At 35.9% G+C, this 18,844-nt stretch overlaps 1 protein-coding gene across 7 annotated transcripts in view; it reads right to left on the bottom strand.

Annotated features, from left to right (window-relative positions):
* Positions 1 to 18,844, bottom strand: part of LOC148948866 (uncharacterized) — a 289,113-nt gene that overhangs the window by 173,056 nt on the left and 97,213 nt on the right. For all 7 annotated transcript variants that reach the window (XM_089094766.1, XM_089094770.1, XM_089094772.1 and 4 more), the window contains exon 4: positions 13,309 to 13,474. In XM_089094766.1, the coding sequence (XP_088950892.1) occupies positions 13,309 to 13,474 (166 nt within the window). The remainder of the gene's footprint in view (positions 1 to 13,308; positions 13,475 to 18,844) is intronic.

The raw sequence follows: 18,844 nt of genomic DNA, 5'->3' as shown, positions 1-18,844 counted from the left end.
TTCAACCAGTTGTTAACTCTACCCTTGAAATCCTCTGGCATTCCTCCTGGTACCTGAAAACTCCAAGACCGGGTTGGAATGCCACGCAGCAAGCACTTATGGTTGACCCTAAATTGTATACGAAGAGTGTTTTAAGTGTGATTTACGATACTGACCACTGAAAACCAGTTCGGTTTGTAATTCACTTTCCCTAATTATTTTCTAAAAAAAATGTAGATCAGTCATTAATGATTACGATTTTTTTTTTCTGGTTCAGTGAACAACCTATTTGATTCTATTTTCGGTCTCAGCTCGTGATTCTACGTCAGAACCACACTTTCATTCAAGAAAATCGGGCTACAACGAAAATTGTATTTTTTAGGCGAAAAAAGTCGAAAAAATACAGTTACTTTTTTTATGGTGCTTCTTACGCTAAATCCGACTTCGTTTTCGGTCTCGCCATGTTATTTTGGGTTAGAATCATACTTCCGTTCAAGAAAAACCGATGTCCACGAAAATTGCGATATTTATTCGAATAACGAAAAAAATAGCATTAAAAGCCGAAAAACCGTTATTTTGCGTCGACTCAGAATATGCGAAAATGGATATGTTGTTCAGTTTTTTTTTCTCTACAAGATGGTGTAAGAATCATTTCTGTTGCAATTTGTTTCGGGTCGACCTCTTTTTGGAGCTCATTTTCCTGTACTATTTACTGTTTACAGCTCCAGTAATTATCTGCTTTTCTGACCTGAAATCAAAATTTTGCTCGTTATAGCATGTGACAGTTATTTTCAAACAACAATATGTCATCCCTTATTCCGTTCCATAGATATTAGAAAAATAGTTCAAGCAAACAATGTAGGTTAGACTAGTCGTGAAAGGTTATCCATGCTTATTAACTGTACTTTTACCAGGATCGGGAGATTTCTGCTTCACCTAGCATCTGAAATTCAGATGTCACGTGGGGATTTGTTGAACCGTAAGCTCAACGGACTCACACAGCTCATCCATTTATGAGCATTACTTTTTTTGTTATACCAAATGTAGTTTATTACAGCTTATTCTGAAGTTTGACGAGAAAAAAAAGAAGAAAAACAGAATTCCAAAGAAGAACCTTGGATTTATAATTTCGCCCTTTTCTTGAGTGATTTTCTTTTACTAAGGATTTCAAATTGAAATTTGACAGCTAATATTCTTCGTAATTGAATTCTTTCTTCTTTTACTGCTCAAAAGCAATTTATTTCAAGAGCTACCGCTCATTCACGACGTCCTCATATTCCGTGAGAATCTTGATTTAAGTTCCTTAATACAAAAAGTTAAATAGAAAAACCCTGACAATGCATATTACAAAAATAAGGATAAAAGACGTTTTAAAGGTGGCATGTCTTGACAACACTGCAGGAATATAGTAATAACACTTTTAATGCGACGCAACAGGCAAATGAAGAAAAGAGCAGAAGATGCTTGGCGCATTTCAGTGAAAAGATTGACAGAAATTTCAAAATAGAACAAAGCAACAGGGCGACAAATCCTAATTTGAACAACATGGTTCAACCCCACCTGGACAGTAAAGAAGGACAATAAATGAAAAGAAAAAACAAAACTTGGAAGCCCTATTTTTGCATTGTCACTTTGGGACTTTAATAACATTTACATGAAGGCCACGCCATTTTGAAAAAAAATCTTATTGGCCTCATATTGGCCTCATCTGTTAAACACTCAACAAAAAGATGAGCTAACGTCTTTTATCGTCTAGTAGATAATAGCATCTTCCCTAAGCACCCAGACAGGGCTTTTCAGACCTTCTCTATGCTAACTATTTAAAATAAATAGGTTTTTTTTTTCAAACATCCAAGTACTATGGCACGGAATCCTTTGGTTCAGGTATATACAGAGGGAGGGGTGGCAGCAAGCTCAAATCCGTTCTTCATGAATAATGAAAAGTATTTGAAAAATGGCAAATTTTGGTTGCCTAACGGCTAAGAAAAACGTTATATGACTTTCTCCTTGATATTGTACTAAATAATATATGATAGATAACATACAAGTATCTGGCTGACAAAAAGATTTATGCAGATTTATCTACGTTAACCGGCGGATTTATCTACCTGACTTGATTCACTTCCTCGAAAATATGAAAGAAAATTGAGGCATTAGCTTGGTTCGGATAGGAAGCAAATTACGTAGCATGACGATGCTTGGATAAAGTTTTAATAAAAAAAATAGCTTTATTTTCGGGATGCAAGGGATTCATTAAGCAAATTTTAATGCTTAGATTAATAATCGAAAAGTGTCTGAATCATTGGACGCCAATCAAATCCTTTTAGTCCTCAGTTTTATAGATTGTGAGCCAGTCATTTCATTACAATGGTAGTAAAGTTTTTCTGATGTAAATTATTTTAGCTACTTTATGGTAAATATATTCTTCATCTTCAATTATAGACTATGAACCAGATATTTCATTACAGTGGTAATAAAGCTTTTCGAAAATAAATTATTTTAGTTACTTTATATTAAATGTACGCTTCTTCTTACTCATTTTCTTCTTCTTCTTTAGTTACAGATTATGAACCACACATTTGATATAAATTTTCCGATACAGCTTTTCCGATATAAATTATTTTAGTTCCTTTATAGTAAATATATTCTTCTTCTTCAATTATAGACTATGTATGAACCAGATATTTGATTACAGTGGTAATAAAGCTTTTCCAAAATAAATTGTTTTTGTTACTTTATATTAAATATACTCTTCTTCTTATTCATTTTCTTCTTCTTCTTTAGTTATAGATTATGAACCACACATTTGATATAAATTTTCCGATATAGCTTTTCCGATATAAATTATTTTAGTTCCTTTATAGTAAATATATTCTTCTTCTTTTTTATTTTCTTCTTCTTCTTCATATAAAGTATGAACCAGAAATTTGATTACAAATGTAGTAAAGCTTTTCTCATACAAGTTATTTTAGTTACTTTATATTATATTGTTCTTCTCCTTTATTTTCTTCTTCTTCTTCATTTATAGATCATGTACCAGACATTTCATTACAGTGGTAATAAAGCTTTTCCGAGCCTTGCATAGTATACGAGATAAATCTGTTACGGTAATTAGCGCTGTTAAAAAGACTAAAAATATTGGTAAAATCTGGTAAAAGACTAATATTGCCAATTTTATACTGAAGTCGAAACTGAAGTTAGCAGTTGGGTCGGTTTGAAATGAAAAGTTAAGCAGGATTGTGACACATACCCCCTCCCCCTATTAGAATTATTTTGACGAATTTTATCATAAGAAAAATAGTAAAGAATATGGAAGAAGACAGTATCAAATAGAAAGGTCTTTTTTAGTCTGAGATTAAGAAAATGAATTGAGTCTCCTTGATAAAAATTTACGCGAAATAAAGGAACATTCGGAAATTCTGAGGGTTCAGGGTGCAAAAATAGACTTGAAAATAACAGTGGGGAGCCAAAGTAGGCAACAAGGAAATTAACATGATGAATGGCTTTGTTTACCTAGGCAGTATCATAAGCTAGGATGATGAATCAACTGAAAATTTAAAAAGTAGAATGGTCAAGGCGTACGGTATTTTTACAGGTTAAAAAAAAACCACAAGAATAATAAAAAAAATTAGAACTAAAATTAGGATAGCAAAGACCACGGTAATAACAGCGGTGAAATGCAGCAAATACAGCTATGGCTCTGAAATGCAGGCATTGCGAAAGTTTGCAGTGGTAAATTTGATACGCGGTCTGGTAACTAAACCCCGCTTTGTCTCACGGCTAGAGGACCGAGTTGAACCTTTTAGGGGAAGTTTGTTAGTGTGGGAGGGGGAGGAAGATGAGTTCGAAAATTTTGCTTGACGGACAGAGGAATCTATTTCCAAAGGAGATCTAGAGAAGAACCGACCCGGGTACCAAAGGCCTAATTTTAGTGACTAAAAAAAAAATGAAAGGAAAAATAAGTAGTCTAGTTAAGATGTTTTCCAGAGGAACTGTTAGAGGATGAGGTGCCCAACAATAAACTGTAGAAAAATGCCACGCCATCCCACTTTCAAGGGTCATACTGAAACAAAGGTTAGCTTCAAGATTTGCAGGTGAAAAAAACATATTTCTTGGCAATGCAGCTCGGACAAGACAAAAAGCAGAAGGACCTTGCACAAAAAGAAAAAGGGGTCATAAAAAATTCTTTAAAGAAAGCAAGAGTTTCTTGGGAGGGAGTACATAGTGAGGCCATGTAAAGATCGGGATGGAAGGGGAGTTTACACATCTGTGTCGACCTCTGATGGGTGATGTGATAAGGTGAGAGCAGCATCATCTATGTTAACCACTTTGTGTGTATTAGCCTGTAGTTATCCATTTACCGATGTTAACCTGCCGATTGATCTGCTTGGTTTGAAACCCTTTTCAAAACAGGAAAAAATATTTAAAAAGAACTATCGCCGTCGCGATATCCTGAGTGCCGCGAGAGACAAGTTTGGCGTGAAAAATGTATGGTCAGATCGTGGCCAGGTTCTCGCAATGCTTCCGGGTGAGCGAGCTGCTCGTCGAATTAACTCGCTTTCAGATTGCGTTTAGTTTGTTGTTTATGAGTAGTTTGGTAGTGTTTATCTCGTTAAGATGCTCTATATTACTCTTTAGTTATATTTTTATTTTGTTGTTTATTTTTTTGTTTCTTATGAGTATAAATATCGCCCCGTTTGAGCTCAGAAAAGGGATGAATTATAGGATTTTTTTTTGCGTAAGTTGATATGAGTAGTAGTTTAAGTGGAAGATTGAGTGATTTGCAAAATAATCCGTTTAATGTTGATGATTATTTGTTGACGGATACTGGAAATGATGGGTCGCAAATTAGTTTTCGTCCATCTCTTGATAGTAAATATCGTCAGTTATCAACTTTGGAGGAGTTAGGCCGGTCTGGATTTCATGCATGTACATAGAATTGTCACTTAACTTCTTCTTACCATGATATTTTTGATTTTATATCCCGATCTAATAATTTACATATAATGGCATTATGTGAAACATTTTTGGGTCATGATACCCTTCTTTTGTCCTTTAACTTTCCAGGTTATAAACTGATTGCTCGAAGTCGATCGTCAATGGGACGTGGAGGCCTGGCTTTCATTGTCCGACAGGATTTGAATTGGAAAATTAGAAAGAATTTGGACATTTGGAAGGAGGGTAAGATAGAAACCTTTAGTATAGAAATTAAGTTTGAAAATCGAGCTTGTATTTTTACTGTTGTATATAAGCCACCAAGTGCATCATTTGAAGAGTTTGCTGAAAGATTTGAATGTCTTGCTGCAAAGGTAAATAGATCTAGTCAAGAGTTTATGTGTATGGGAGACATTAATTTTGATTTGTTAAATGTACGTGGACCAAATTTGGATTTTTTTAGCCTGATGATGTCAAATGATTTATACCCGACCGTGAGCATTCCAACGAGAATCAAGGATCATTCAGAAACGCTCATCGATAATGTGTTTGTGTCTTCAGCGATACTAAGTAAAGCGTACTGCTCTGTTGTTATAAGCCCAGCCTCCGACCATCTTCCGGTTGTATTGCATTTGAATTCTGATGTTAAGAAAAATAACAGAAATAATAAAATACCAATGCGTGAACTGAAGCCAGTTAATCTGAAAAAATTTGAAGAACAAATTAGTGTTATTAACTGAGAAAAAGTACTGAATGAAGATCATCCATCGGAAGCATTTGAAAAGTTTAGCCAAATAGTGTCGAATATTTATGATAGCACGTGTCTGCTTAAACAAACAAACCCCAGAAAGAATAAACCGAGAAAACCGTGGTGTTATGATGAGCTGCTGAATCTGTTTAATATGAGAAATCAGGCGTGTGAGGAGCATCTGAATCATCCGCAGAATAATGAGCTACATGTGATGTATAAAGAGCTAAGGAATAGGGCAAATGCCCTAAGAAGAAAAAAAAGAAGGTATATTTTACAAATGTATTTGAAGAAAGTAAAGGTAACCCCAAAGCAACATGGCAAGTTGTGAATGATCTTCTAAAAGGTCCTATGAAGCCATCGGAGCCAAAAATTGTGCTAAATAATAGGACCTTGGAAGAAACTGAGGAAATCTGCAACGCATTTGGACAATATTTCTCTGAAATTGGCTGCAAGATTCAAGAAGAAGCAAGGAGCTCCCATGTTTTCGAATCAAGCAGTTTTGTGGATGAGCGAGGAAGAGGTTTCGAAATGCATTTTCAGCCTTGTACTGAAGAGGAGGTACGCAAAATTGTTAGCACGATTAAGTCAAACAGTGCAGGAGTTGATGGAATGAACCTTAGAACGCTCAAGTCGGTTCTGGTTTATTTGCTTCCTGTCCTCGTATACCTTATCAATATTTCTATGGAAAAGGGGATGTTTCCGAGTGCGCTTAAAATAGCTAAAGTTGTACCGTTGGACAAAGGTGGAGTCAAAACTGATATATCTAATTGGAGACCAATATCAATTCTCCCGATTTATTCAAAAGTTTATGAAAAGATTGTTCATCACCGGCTTTACGAGTATCTGATGAAAATTGGTGTTTTACACGATGGTCAATTTGGCTTCCGGAATGGACATTCGACGACGCAGGCAGTCCAGCATCTTCTGGAAAATATTAACTCAGCACTTGAGAATGGCGAGCAGTGCATGGGCGTTTTTATTGATTTTATAAAGGCTTTCGACCCTGGTGTTTTTAAGATTTTATTGGAAAGGCGGGGTTATTTAGGCATAAAAGGGAGTGTTTTAAATTGGTTTGAATCATATTTAAGTGAAAGGAAGCTACGAGTGACTCTGAGTAATAAATCTTCTCAGCCGTTTCCCATAGTGTGGTGTTCCACAGGGCTCAGTTCTTGGTCCTCTCCTGTACCTGATATTTGTAGACACAATGAGATTCTACATTCCCGGAGCTTCAGTTACTTCTTTTGCTGACGACACGGCTTTAGTGATTGCAGCAAAGTCGCTGCAAGAGCTCTTGTTCAAGGCTAATAAGGCGCTGGATGGCCTACATGAATTTGTTTGTGCTAGCCTACTTAGCGTCAATGCATCAAAAACTAATTTTATGATGTTTACGAGGACTGGTTCTGCTCCAACTCTCCCTGGTGTCATAATTTACAATGGCCTACCGCTCTCACAGGTCGAAGAGATCTAATATCTAGGATTCATCTTCGATCGAAACTTGAGTTGGAGAAAACACTGCGACATCATAGCATGCAAGCTGGCTCGAGGCCTTAGAGTTCTGAACCGTTTTCAAAATTTTTTACCTTTGAAAATTCTGCTTTTATTGTATTTTTCCATAATATCGCCTTATATAAATTATGGTTGTTTGATTTGGGCGAGTAATTTTAGTTGCAATTTCAGAAGAGTTCAAGTTCTGCAGAATAAGACTATAAGGTTGATTGGAAGGTATGATCGTGGTATTGATAGCACTGAATCACTTTTTAGATAGTTAAAAATTTTAAAGGTTGGTGAAATAAGGGATTATCAAATTGGAGTTTTTGTATTTCAGAGTCTGAATGGTCTTGCACCGGATTTTTTTATGAATATTTTTAAGCCTAATTCGTTTTATCACGATTATTCGACGAGGAGTGCAGATAGTCTTGCATCTGAGCCACAGAACTTAACGAAGCGAGTCAAGTGACCTGACACATGGGCCCTTCATTTTAGAATTCGGTCCCAAATTCAGTTCGTCAAGCTGAAATTGTGCCGCAACTTAAAACACGTGTTAAAAATCATTTTTTTTCAGGAATGTGGTAGTGTTAATGGTTCGAGAGAAGGCTTTTTTTTTTTTTTTTTTTTTATTTTTATTTTTTTTGTAGATATTTTATTTTTATTTTTTTTTATATTTTGTGCCATTATATATTTATAATTATTTTCTGTTATTATTATTGTTTTCCCCTTTTTTCATTTTATCTGGTTTGATGATTTGGCATGCATTATATCAAACCGGTCGCGTTTTAAAGAATAATATTGCTTTTGTTCGAAATTTTTTCAAATATATTTGTTTTTTTGTTTAAAAAAATGTATGAAACTGAAACTGAACCTGAACCTGATAAAGCCCTAATTTGTTTTTACCCTTATTATAGGCTTAAAATGCCTAAAATGTAGATTTATCTGCCTGGAAAGAAAATGTGTACAGACAAGGCTATATCCAGGGGGGGGGTTAGGGGGTTTAAACCCCCCACCCCCAACAAATGTTTGTCCGACTCGTAAAAACGTAACAAAAATGGATATGAACAAATTTTGATTAATTTTTTTTTTGCAACCCCCCCCCCCAAAAAAAAAAAACTGAATACGGCCCTTTATGTAGATGTAAATATACTGACCCTTTTATCTAAAGCTGCAGATTAATCTACTTAGTTTAAATCCTTTCCCTCAAAACAGGGAAAGCCTTTTGAAACTCAAGTTTTGATTATTTAATGGTTAAAAACACTTAGTTACTTTTATCATCATTACTAGGCTTAAGTTGCCTAGCGCGTAGATGCATCATAGGCAGCGCAATAGCGCTGCCTAATAAAAGAACGATGTTGGCACAATGTAGTATTTTTTTTTTTTTTTGGTTCTTGGTCTTAGACCAGGGCACTTCGTATCGAAGGAGTTGTCGTAGAAAACTCGAAAAGGGCTCATTCGATTGGAAACTGAAAGGACTAGTGTCCCTTTTTAATGGTCGGAAGTGATTGGAAGGCAACTAACCCCCCTCTCGCACCCACCTTTTCCCCAAACACATCCAATCTAAATTTTGAGGAAGCCATTTTGTTCAACGTAGTTGATTTCCAGATAGAAATTATGTTTTTGAGGAGGACACTCCCCGACAGCCCTCAGGGCAAGGGTTGTAACTTCAAAGAAGCTCATTCAATTGAAAAATAGAAGGGATTGTGCCCTTTTTAACAGTCGAAAGTGATTGGAGGATAACTAAAACCCCTCTCACACCCACCATTTTCCGAAACACATCCAATCAAAATTTTGAGATAGCCATTTTGTTCGACGTAATTAAAAAGTCTGGAAATTATGTTTTTGAGGATGACACTCCCCCCATAGCCCTCAGGACAAGGTTTGTAAGTTATACCCTTGGGGCATATACGTTTTTTTTTATTATAGAAAGCGTTGTCGTAGAAACTTCAAAAATGAATCATTCGATAGGATATTGAAACATTTAGTACTGAATTCAGAATTCGATAGTGATTGCATTACGAGTAACCCCCCTCCCACGCCCAGAGAATTTTCAAACGTAGTGGGCCGGAATCTTGAGATAGCTATTTTGTTCCAAGTAGATGAACAGTATGAACATCATGGATCTGAGGATCATATACCCCTCACAGCCCTCTGGGCGAGGATTACAGATTATGGCCCTGGACATATTCGGTTTTTATTGAAAAGACTGTTGTAGAAACTTCAAGAGGTGTTCATTTGTTTGGAAATTGAAAGAGCTAGTGTCCTTGTTATTAGTCGGAAGTAATTGGAGGGCAACTAACCCTCCTCTCACGCCCACCATTTCCCCGAATACATCCAATCAAAATTTTGGTATAGCATTTTTTTTCAACGTAGGCCTAGTTGAAAGTTCTGGAAATAAGGTCTTTGAGGATGACAACCCCCCCCAGCCCTCTGGGCAAGGGTTTTAAGCTATTCCCTGGGGGCATATAAGGTTTTTATTGAAAGTGTTGTCGTAGAAACTTCAAATGGGCTCATTCTATAAGAAATTAAAAGGGCTGGTGCCTTTTTTAATAGTTGAAAGTGATTGGAGAGCAACTAACGCCCCTCTCACGCCCACCATTTCCCCAAACAAATCCAATCAAAATTTTGAGATAGCCATTTTGTATAACGTAGTTGAAGGTTCTGGAAATTAGGTTTTTGAGGTTTACAACCCCCCCACAGCCCTCAGGGCAAGCATTGTAAGTTTTCCCTTGAGGCATATGAGGTTTTTATAGAAAGTGTTGTTGTATAAATTCAAAAGGGCTCATTTAATCGGGAATTGAAAGGCCTTGGGCCCTTTTTAATATTCGAAAATTAATGCAATGCACATCATTTTTATAGTAAACATCGATGTGGGTACAATGTATTATCGTTTTTTTTTTTTTTTTTTTTTTTTAGAACAGGGCAGTTCGTATCAAAGGAGCTTCAAAAAGGGCTCATTCGATTGAAAATAGATAGCGCTGATGCCCTTTTTAATAGTCGAAAGTGATTGGAGGGCAACTAGTCCCCCTCCCACGCCCACCCTCCCATTTCCCTATTATTTTTAAAAACTAAATGTGGCCTTAATCAAAATGCACTGTGTTAATGCTAATTCCCAATAAGGCATCTCAGCAGTATCCCAAGAACGACTGAGGGTATTATATTCAAACTTTCGGAGCTACTTCTGCTCTTGAAATTCAACCAAATCAAAACAACGTAAGTGTATCCAAGCTATCAAAGAAAGTAAACAGATTTTTTTGCGAATGGTATCAAGTTTTCCATTTCAGGTCAATTAGAGGAGGTATGAAACTAAATTAAACGCTACTTGTACTAATTGTGTCCAAATTTTTAAAAGGGTGTATTTTGTTAAAAATCGCTGAAAATTTTTCCCCAGCATACAAATAGCAGGCCAAACTATAAAATATTAAAAAAAAAAAATATTTAAAGAATTATTTTCTTTTTCCCTGGAAAGACTATGTCAATATAAAACGAACAGAAATTAAATAAATAACCGATTCAAACTCAAAACGAGCAGAAATTAACATGGGTAGGGCTCAAAACTCCTATGCCCTCCAAAGACCAGAACAAGAATTGCACTTAACTGGAAAATATACAATTGAATGTACATTGACATTTTAATATACGTATGGTGATATTTAGCAAGCAAAGTGATCATAACTTTTGATTGATTAAAGCTATGAAAGTAAAACAATGCATATTTTTTGACTAAAAGACAAATTATGTTCTAGCCTTGGGATGGCATAGGGGGTTTTGAACCCTGCTCATGTTAATTTCTGCTCGTTTTGAGTTTGACTCGGTTATTTATTGTAATTTCTGTTCGTTTTGTGTTTCATTTATTTCTCGATGCTGGTTTGTGGTAGTTTTCACGCTTGGTAGATTATTTGATTTGATTTTTGCTCATTTTTGGTTTAATGGGGTTTTTTACTTTTCTTTGAAGAACTTATTTTGTGGAAAAGTTTTTTTAATCAATCTACGTGAAAAATAGATTCATGTAAATGTATCCATTTGTTTTCTGCTAGCCTGTAGATGTAACAATCTGGTTTTAATCCCTCCCCCAAAACAAGGAAAACTACTTAAAATTCACACTTTATGGTATTTAATAGCTAAAAACACTTCATTTTCCTTTTATCCTTATTACTGGTCTTATAATGCCTAGCAAATAGACTTACCTACACGAAAAATGTATTTATATAGATGCATCTTTGTTATCCATTAAATAAAAAAAACGAGTTTTATAACTGAAAGTAAGGAGCGACATTAAAACTTAAAGCGAACAGAAATTACTCCGTATATGAAAGGGGCGGTCCCATCCTCAACGCTCGCTCTTTACGCTATACTTTTTTATTGTTTTAAAAAATAAAGTTGTGAGACAGAGTCAAACTTTAGCCTAAAGAGCGAGGCGTTGAGGAGGGAACAGCCCCTTTCATACACGGAGTAATTTCTGTTCGTTTTAAGTTTTAACGTCGCTCCTTACTTTAAGTTAAAAAAAAACTTGTTTTTTATTTAATTTCTGAACATTTGTGAATTAATGCTGCTTTAATTTTGGCTCACCGTACATGAATAATTAAAACGAAATTAGTATATTAATTTTACTTTTTTTTTGGCTAAATAGCTTTCTCAAAATTCTGCTCTGACATAACTTCCGAATTAACTTACGTAGCGAACTTTTATATTTGTATGTTTGTATTACGTATATTAGGGAGTTTGCCTCCTGGTCAGTACCTCGCTCTTTACGCTAAAGTTCAAATTTTGTTCCAATTCTTTAAGAATGACCCCTTAATCACAAAGGCCGTTAATTAGAATAAATAGCTCTGATAAAAGTACAAAAAAAAACTTTAGCGTAAAGAGCAAGGTAATGACCAGAGGGCAAACCCAATCATATACGTAATAATTTCTGTTCGTTTTAAGTTTTGATGTTGCTCCTTACTTTCAGTTGAAAAAATTTTTTTTTTTTTATTTAATTTCTGATTTTTTTTTTTTTTTTAGATAATGCTCGGAAATCCGGCGCTCCCTTCATAGCAATGTCCCTTCCCCCATGAAAACTTCCTTAATGGAAAGATCCTCCCACGTAACCCCAGCCCCCCCCCCCCAAACTACCAGAAACAAATTCCCCCTGAAAATTTCTGTATATTTCCCAATAATCAATACTGTATGTAAACATTGGGCAAAGTTCATAAATTGTAGCCCTTCCCCCGGGGACTGTGGAGGATTAAGTCGTCCTCAGAGACATGGTTATTGTTATTTTCGACCATGCTGAACAAAATGGCTATCTCAAAATTTTAATTGGGTGACTTTGGGAAAAAATGAGCGCGGGAGGGGGCCTAGTTACCCTTCATTTTTTTTTTGTCACGTAAAAAGGGCACTAGAACTTTTAATTTCCGTTCGAATGAGCCCTTCCGCGTTATTGTAGGGCCACTGGATCGATACAATCACCGCTGGAAAAAAAAATTAAATAAACACGCATCCGTGATCTTTCTCCTGGCAAAAAATACAAAATTCCACATTTTTGCAGATATGAGCTTGAAACCTCTATAATAAGTTTCTCTGACACGCTGAATCTGACGGCGTGATCTTCTTTAAAGTTCTATGACTGTTAGAAGGTGTCTCCCTTTTTTTTCGAAAATAAGGCACATTTTCTCAGGCGCGTAACATTTGATGGGTAATACTAACTTGACTTAAACTTGATGAAACTTATATATTTGAAATCAGCATAAAATCTGATTCTTTGGATGTATCTATTGGTATAAAATCTGTTTTTTAGAGTTTCGGTTACTATTGAGCCGGGTCGCTCCTTACTTACAGTTTGTTACCACGAACTGTTTGATTTTATCCTTAGTAGCCTGTAGACGTATCTACCTGGTTTGAATTTACTCCTCAAAAGACAATCAGCTTATTTTTATCATTATTTAGTACTTATAATGCCAATCCGGTACATTTGTTTAAAAGAAACATGGATTTATGTAGATGTCTCTGTGTAAACCATTTTATCTATCCTAACTGTTGATCTATCTACCGGGATAAAATCCCTTCCCCGAAGGAGGGAGAAAAGATTAACTGTATTTCGTTAATTTTTCTCAAAAATCCTTCTGTCCCAATTACTGGGCTTACAATTCCCTAAACGGATAGGCCTAACTTACCTAGGCACCCAGACAGGACTTTTCAGATCCGACTTTGAATTGTTATTGTTAACGATCAATGATCTGGGCCGCGAAATCTTTTGTTTCGTGCTTTTAATTGCTTGTTTTATATCGTTCAATGCAGCTTCGACTGACACTCTTCTATCACTGGAAGAACTGCAACGACCTGGAAAATCGATATCCTATAAAAGTAAGCCTATCAAATTATATCTGGAAAGCTCTCTTCTCTCTAAGGTGTGTTTCGTTTTCTTAAAAAGAAAGTGATAGGGGATCCTTATCTGAAATTACATAACACATGAAAGAAGATCAGCAGGAAATTAAAGATGCCTTTTGAAAAAAAAATATAATTATAAAATAATATAATTATAAATAATATGTATTTTATAATTATATATATATATATATATATATATATATATATATATATATATATATATATATATATATATATATATATATATATATATATATATATATATATATATATATATATATATATATATATATATATATATATATATATATATATATATATATATATATATATATATATATATATATATATATATATATATATATATATATATATATATATATATATATATATATATATATATATATATATATATATATATATATATATATATATATATATATATATATATATATATATATATATATATATATATATATATATATATATATCCCAATGCATCAAATGAAAAGCTGCTGCAGCTCACTAAGCAGTTTAGGTTTTTGACCCAAGCAGCCGAGTGCACCTCACGATGTGCACTCGGCTGCTTGGGTCAAAACCTAAACTGCTTAGTGAGCTGCAGCAGCTTTTCATTTGATGCATTGGGATATATATATATATATATATATATATATATATATATATATATATATATATGTTAGTGAGCTGCAGCAGCTTTCATTTGATGCATTGGGATATATATATATATATATATATATATATATATATATATATATATATATATATCCCAATGCATCAAATGAAAAGCTGCTGCAGCTCACTAAGCAGTTTAGGTTTTTGACCCAAGCAGCCGAGTGCACCTCACGATGGTTTGGACACACCTACAAATGCCTCCATATCTACCTGCGAAGATGATCTAAGACTTCGACCCTATCAAAATCGGCTGGAAGCAGCCCTGCTTTCGACCGAAGAACCGATGGTCTGAGTTTCTGACGATGGGAAACATTAGACTGAACGAAACACAAACGCTCGTCATGGACCGAAGTGGATGGAGGAAGCAGATGTCACTCAATGCCGAGCACTGCAGGAGGCATGAGCCAAGTAAGCCAAGTCAATACATGAAGAGTGGATAACCAAGAATCAAGCTGGTCTGGATGGTGGAGCATTAGACTCCCGATCTCCAAATCAAAAGTAAGAGCCCAACATCGAACTTTCTCAAGTATATTCATTTTTTAGTAAAAGTTGTATTTGCGGAGAAGAACTTAACACTAAACTATTTTACGCGTGTAGATGGATTCGATTAAGGGAGAAGGGAATCTTTTTCTCTCCAACGTTATAGTTTCGGTAAGTCTACCCTGTTTTGTCTCACGACTGGGTGATTGAGTTAAAACTTTCAGGGACAGCCTTGTTTGGGGGAAGGGGGCAAGGCGATTTAAAAATTTGCTTTGGGGGAGCGGTTAAAACTATTTTTCTCTCATCCTCACAAAAGGGTATACACTCCGTTTTTTCTCCATTTTAATGCCTCTCTGTGCAGAGGATCACTAATTTCCTGATTAGTACGTGTTGGACATAGTGATAAATTCGAAAAATATTGACTAGAATTTAAGCGATTAGAAAAATAGCCGAGTTAGCATTTTAACTGTTTTGAGGTCCCAGGACTGTTGTAGCTTTTGTGATTCGATGCCCTCTGGCTTCATTTTTATACTGATGATCTACTGATAATCTAACAGGGTTCGCTACCGGTAAAATATGAAAATTAGTAAACCATGATGAATTTTTTAGGTAAATCTACTCTTCGGAGTATCGAATACAAGAAAAAGGGGCAATAAATTTTTTTTTCTTCTTTAAGGGTCATAGTAAAATATATATTTAAGACAAAAAAGGTAGAAAATTACATGAAATTTATTGCCTGAATAAATACAAGAAAATAGAGAAAAGGCATTGCAACACGCGAGCAGGTAAATAGCACAATATATCTAACAAGAAAGGTGGAAACGTAATCAAACAATCGTTTCAAACAATCAAACACAGCTCTGGGTCTTGGTGTTTGCCCAGAAATGCTGGCAAACACCCTGGGATCAACTCAGCTGATCAATTTAGGGTTACCTACGGGGGTGTTGCCAGCATTTACCAATGCTGACAAACATACTTAGGAAATATTTGCTGGTGGTATTGATGAGAAAGCGCCAAAAGCTCGCCAAAACACATTTTGTTTTTAATCTATAATAAATTTATATGTTTATGGCATATCGAAAATGGATTATATTTTGTGGACTCGAAAATGGTATATCGTTTGAAAAATGAGATAGTCGGTAAGGAAGCAAACCGGTCGGCTCTGATAAAAGATGAGAATGGAGAGCTAATCTCTGACCCCCAGAAAGTTGATGAGAGATGGGCGTCATATTTCGAGAAAATCTTAAATAGACCCCGACCTGACGACCGAGAAATAGTACCTGAAACACCTTTTTTTACAATTTCACGTAAGTGCTGACCAACCAAGCACCGAAGAATTAATAATAGTTACGAAAAGGCTGAAAAATAGGCGTGCACCAGGGGACGATGGAATCGCAGCAGAAATGCCAAAGGTATCCCTTCGAGCCTGTATTACTATATGGACTGCCCTTCTAGTGAGTATCTGGAATAGCGAGAAGATCCCAGTCGACTGCACTAGAGGAATTCTAGTTAGACACTTCAAGAAGAGAGATGCTCAAGTATGGGGCAATTGGACAGCTATCAATATAACGCCGGTCCCTAGTAAACTATTAGCCACAGTCATACTGCATTGCCTAAGAGCAGCCCTTGACTCACACCTTAGGGAAGAGCAGCATGGATTCCGGCCTGGTAGATCCTGTTCCGATCTAATTTTCATCCTCAGACTAATCGTGGAGAAGTCTAGAGAATGGAACGCAAAACTTTACCTACTGTTCATTGATTTTGAAAAAGTGTTTGACTCTATTGACCGAGATATTTTATGAAGGATTTTAAAGTTTTATGGAATACCTGAAAAACTAGTTAAAATGATAATAGCCCTCTATGAACATAGCGAATGCTGTGTTCGAACCGAAAGCGGGGAGACGCGGTTCTTCAGGACAATGTCTGGTGTTAAACAGGGATGCGTTCTATCTCCGTTTCTGTTTGTAATCATAATGGATTACGTTATAGGGGAGTCATCAAGTTCTGGAGTAAAGATTGAAAGCAGGCACATCTCGGATCTCAACTTCGCAGATGACGTTGTCCTTCTAGAAGCAGCGAAACAACGACTGCAGATGCTACCTGACACCATAACTGATAAGGCCGAGAGAGTGGGACCGACCATAAACGTGGATAAGTCAAAGAGTATTGCCAAATCTAACTCGCCGTTGATACTGAAATGCAAGGATAAAGATAGTCAACAAGTCCAGGAATTCAAGTGTCTCGGGAGTTGGATTGAACATGATGGTGAAATCACGAAAGAAATAAAAAGAAGAATAGGAAAAGCAACTTCCACTTTCAACAAACTGAAACCAATTTGGCGTAGTAGTAAATACTCACTACGCTTAAAGCAATGTGATGTCCATTCTCCTTTACACTCGCGAGTGCTGGAAATTAAATTTACAGCTAGCGAAGCCTGTCCAAGCGTTTGAGAATATGTGACTTAGAAGACTCCTGAACATACCATGGCAGGAGACGGTCACGAATAGAGAAGTTCGTCAACGAACTGGTCAGCCTCTTATTACCGATATCCTGAAGCAAAGGAAATGGACCTACCTTGGTCACGTCCTTCGACTGCCTGAGGACCGACTTCCAAGAGCCGTATACGAGTGGCGCCCAGAGGGGAGGCGTAGAAGAGATCGACCGAAACATACCTTGAGATGACAGTACGACCGAGACAGCAGAGCTGTCACTTCGACCGCAGTTTGAGGACGTCACTGCCAAAGCTCCACTCCGAGACGTCTGGCACGGCTTTGCAGACACCCAATGTGCCACACCTGACCCTAGAGGAACTAAGGTTTAAGGTAATATCTATGATAATTATTAAAGGAAATAATTCACAAAAATAAAATTCCAGTCTCAAAGAGATTTCTTGGGACTTTCCTTGCAAACAGAAAAAAAATATAGCTTTTAACTTTTAAATCGTCAAAACAGTTCAGCTTATTTGAGATAAAACACAAAATAATTAATTAATTTCCAACTTCCATACCCGTATAAGAGTTGCATCATTCTCTTCTAGGGGAGTTTCGGGGTGAGCAGTCGCTGCTTAGTATTATATTTATAAAGAAAAGTATCATTAATGAGTTTCGCTTACGTATAATAGAACCTGCAAGCGATCCGAAAGCTCCAGGCTTATAAAAGGTGGGTGAAAATACTAATTCTTTATAACGAAGTCTGATAAGAAAAGATTGATTCTGATAGCCAAGTTCAAACAAGAGCTGACCTTCCTCGGACTCCGGTTAAAAATTTATGTAGCATTGCATAGCACTTTTGTACCTACTCATTATGCCAGCTGTTCTTAACCATTTGCAAGGAGTCCTACACTTAACGTTCAACTTAAATTTGAAGTATTCTAATATAAAAACGCTGGTTTTTCTTAGAAAAAGTTAAGTTAATTGGTGGTAAATGATGCCTCTAAGTCACGTTCCTATTTTTAATAAAGGAAAAATTATTCCCTCAAAAGAGAAAGAAATAGTTGTTCGGGATAGCTTTCTACTACTGAAATTAAATTCTAAGCATAAAAGTTGTTTTTGGTAAAGCTCATAGCGGAGGAATGGCTTTTGAGGTGAGATCATACGAAACAGTTCAATGAATTCATTTAGATAATTACTTAAGCAGATGGTAATGCTACAACCTTAAATCTAAGAATACTTCTCATTCAGGAAGTAGAGAGGGCTCACCCGGCATTGCAAGAGGACCAAAAACAGAATCAAAGATAGTAAATCTATGAGCAACATTTCAATACAGGTTATGTAATTTCCAAATAGCGCTGAAAATAGTATACATTGAGTCATTCCGATTGATAGCTTACACTGATTACATATGGAATAAATGCTTTGGAAAACAGCTTTTAATGTTGATCCAGGATACTATAGCCATCTATTTGCCTCTATTTTAAGAGGCATCATGCACGGTACTCCTTGACAGTCCTTGCTCTTTTAAAATCGACGCGAATTAACGGAGTCATTTCCTGCCCTCAGGTTACAAGCGTAGACTCTAGTAGCATGATATTCAGATTTGCAGGACATTAAAAAACGTCGTTTCATAAAGAATAAAGACCGAATTTGAAACTTAAACAAAGCAGAAATTAGCGTATATAAGACACCAAACTCAAAACGAGTAAAACTGACC

The sequence above is a fragment of the Artemia sp. Qi Xiang Cuo genome, chromosome 9 (genome assembly GCF_049724085.1).
Source record: "Artemia sp. Qi Xiang Cuo chromosome 9, ASM4972408v1, whole genome shotgun sequence".
NCBI lineage: Eukaryota > Metazoa > Arthropoda > Branchiopoda > Anostraca > Artemiidae > Artemia > Artemia sp. Qi Xiang Cuo.
The sequence above is the reverse complement of the archived record's forward strand: the minus strand, read 5'-3'. Positions and strand labels throughout refer to the sequence as shown.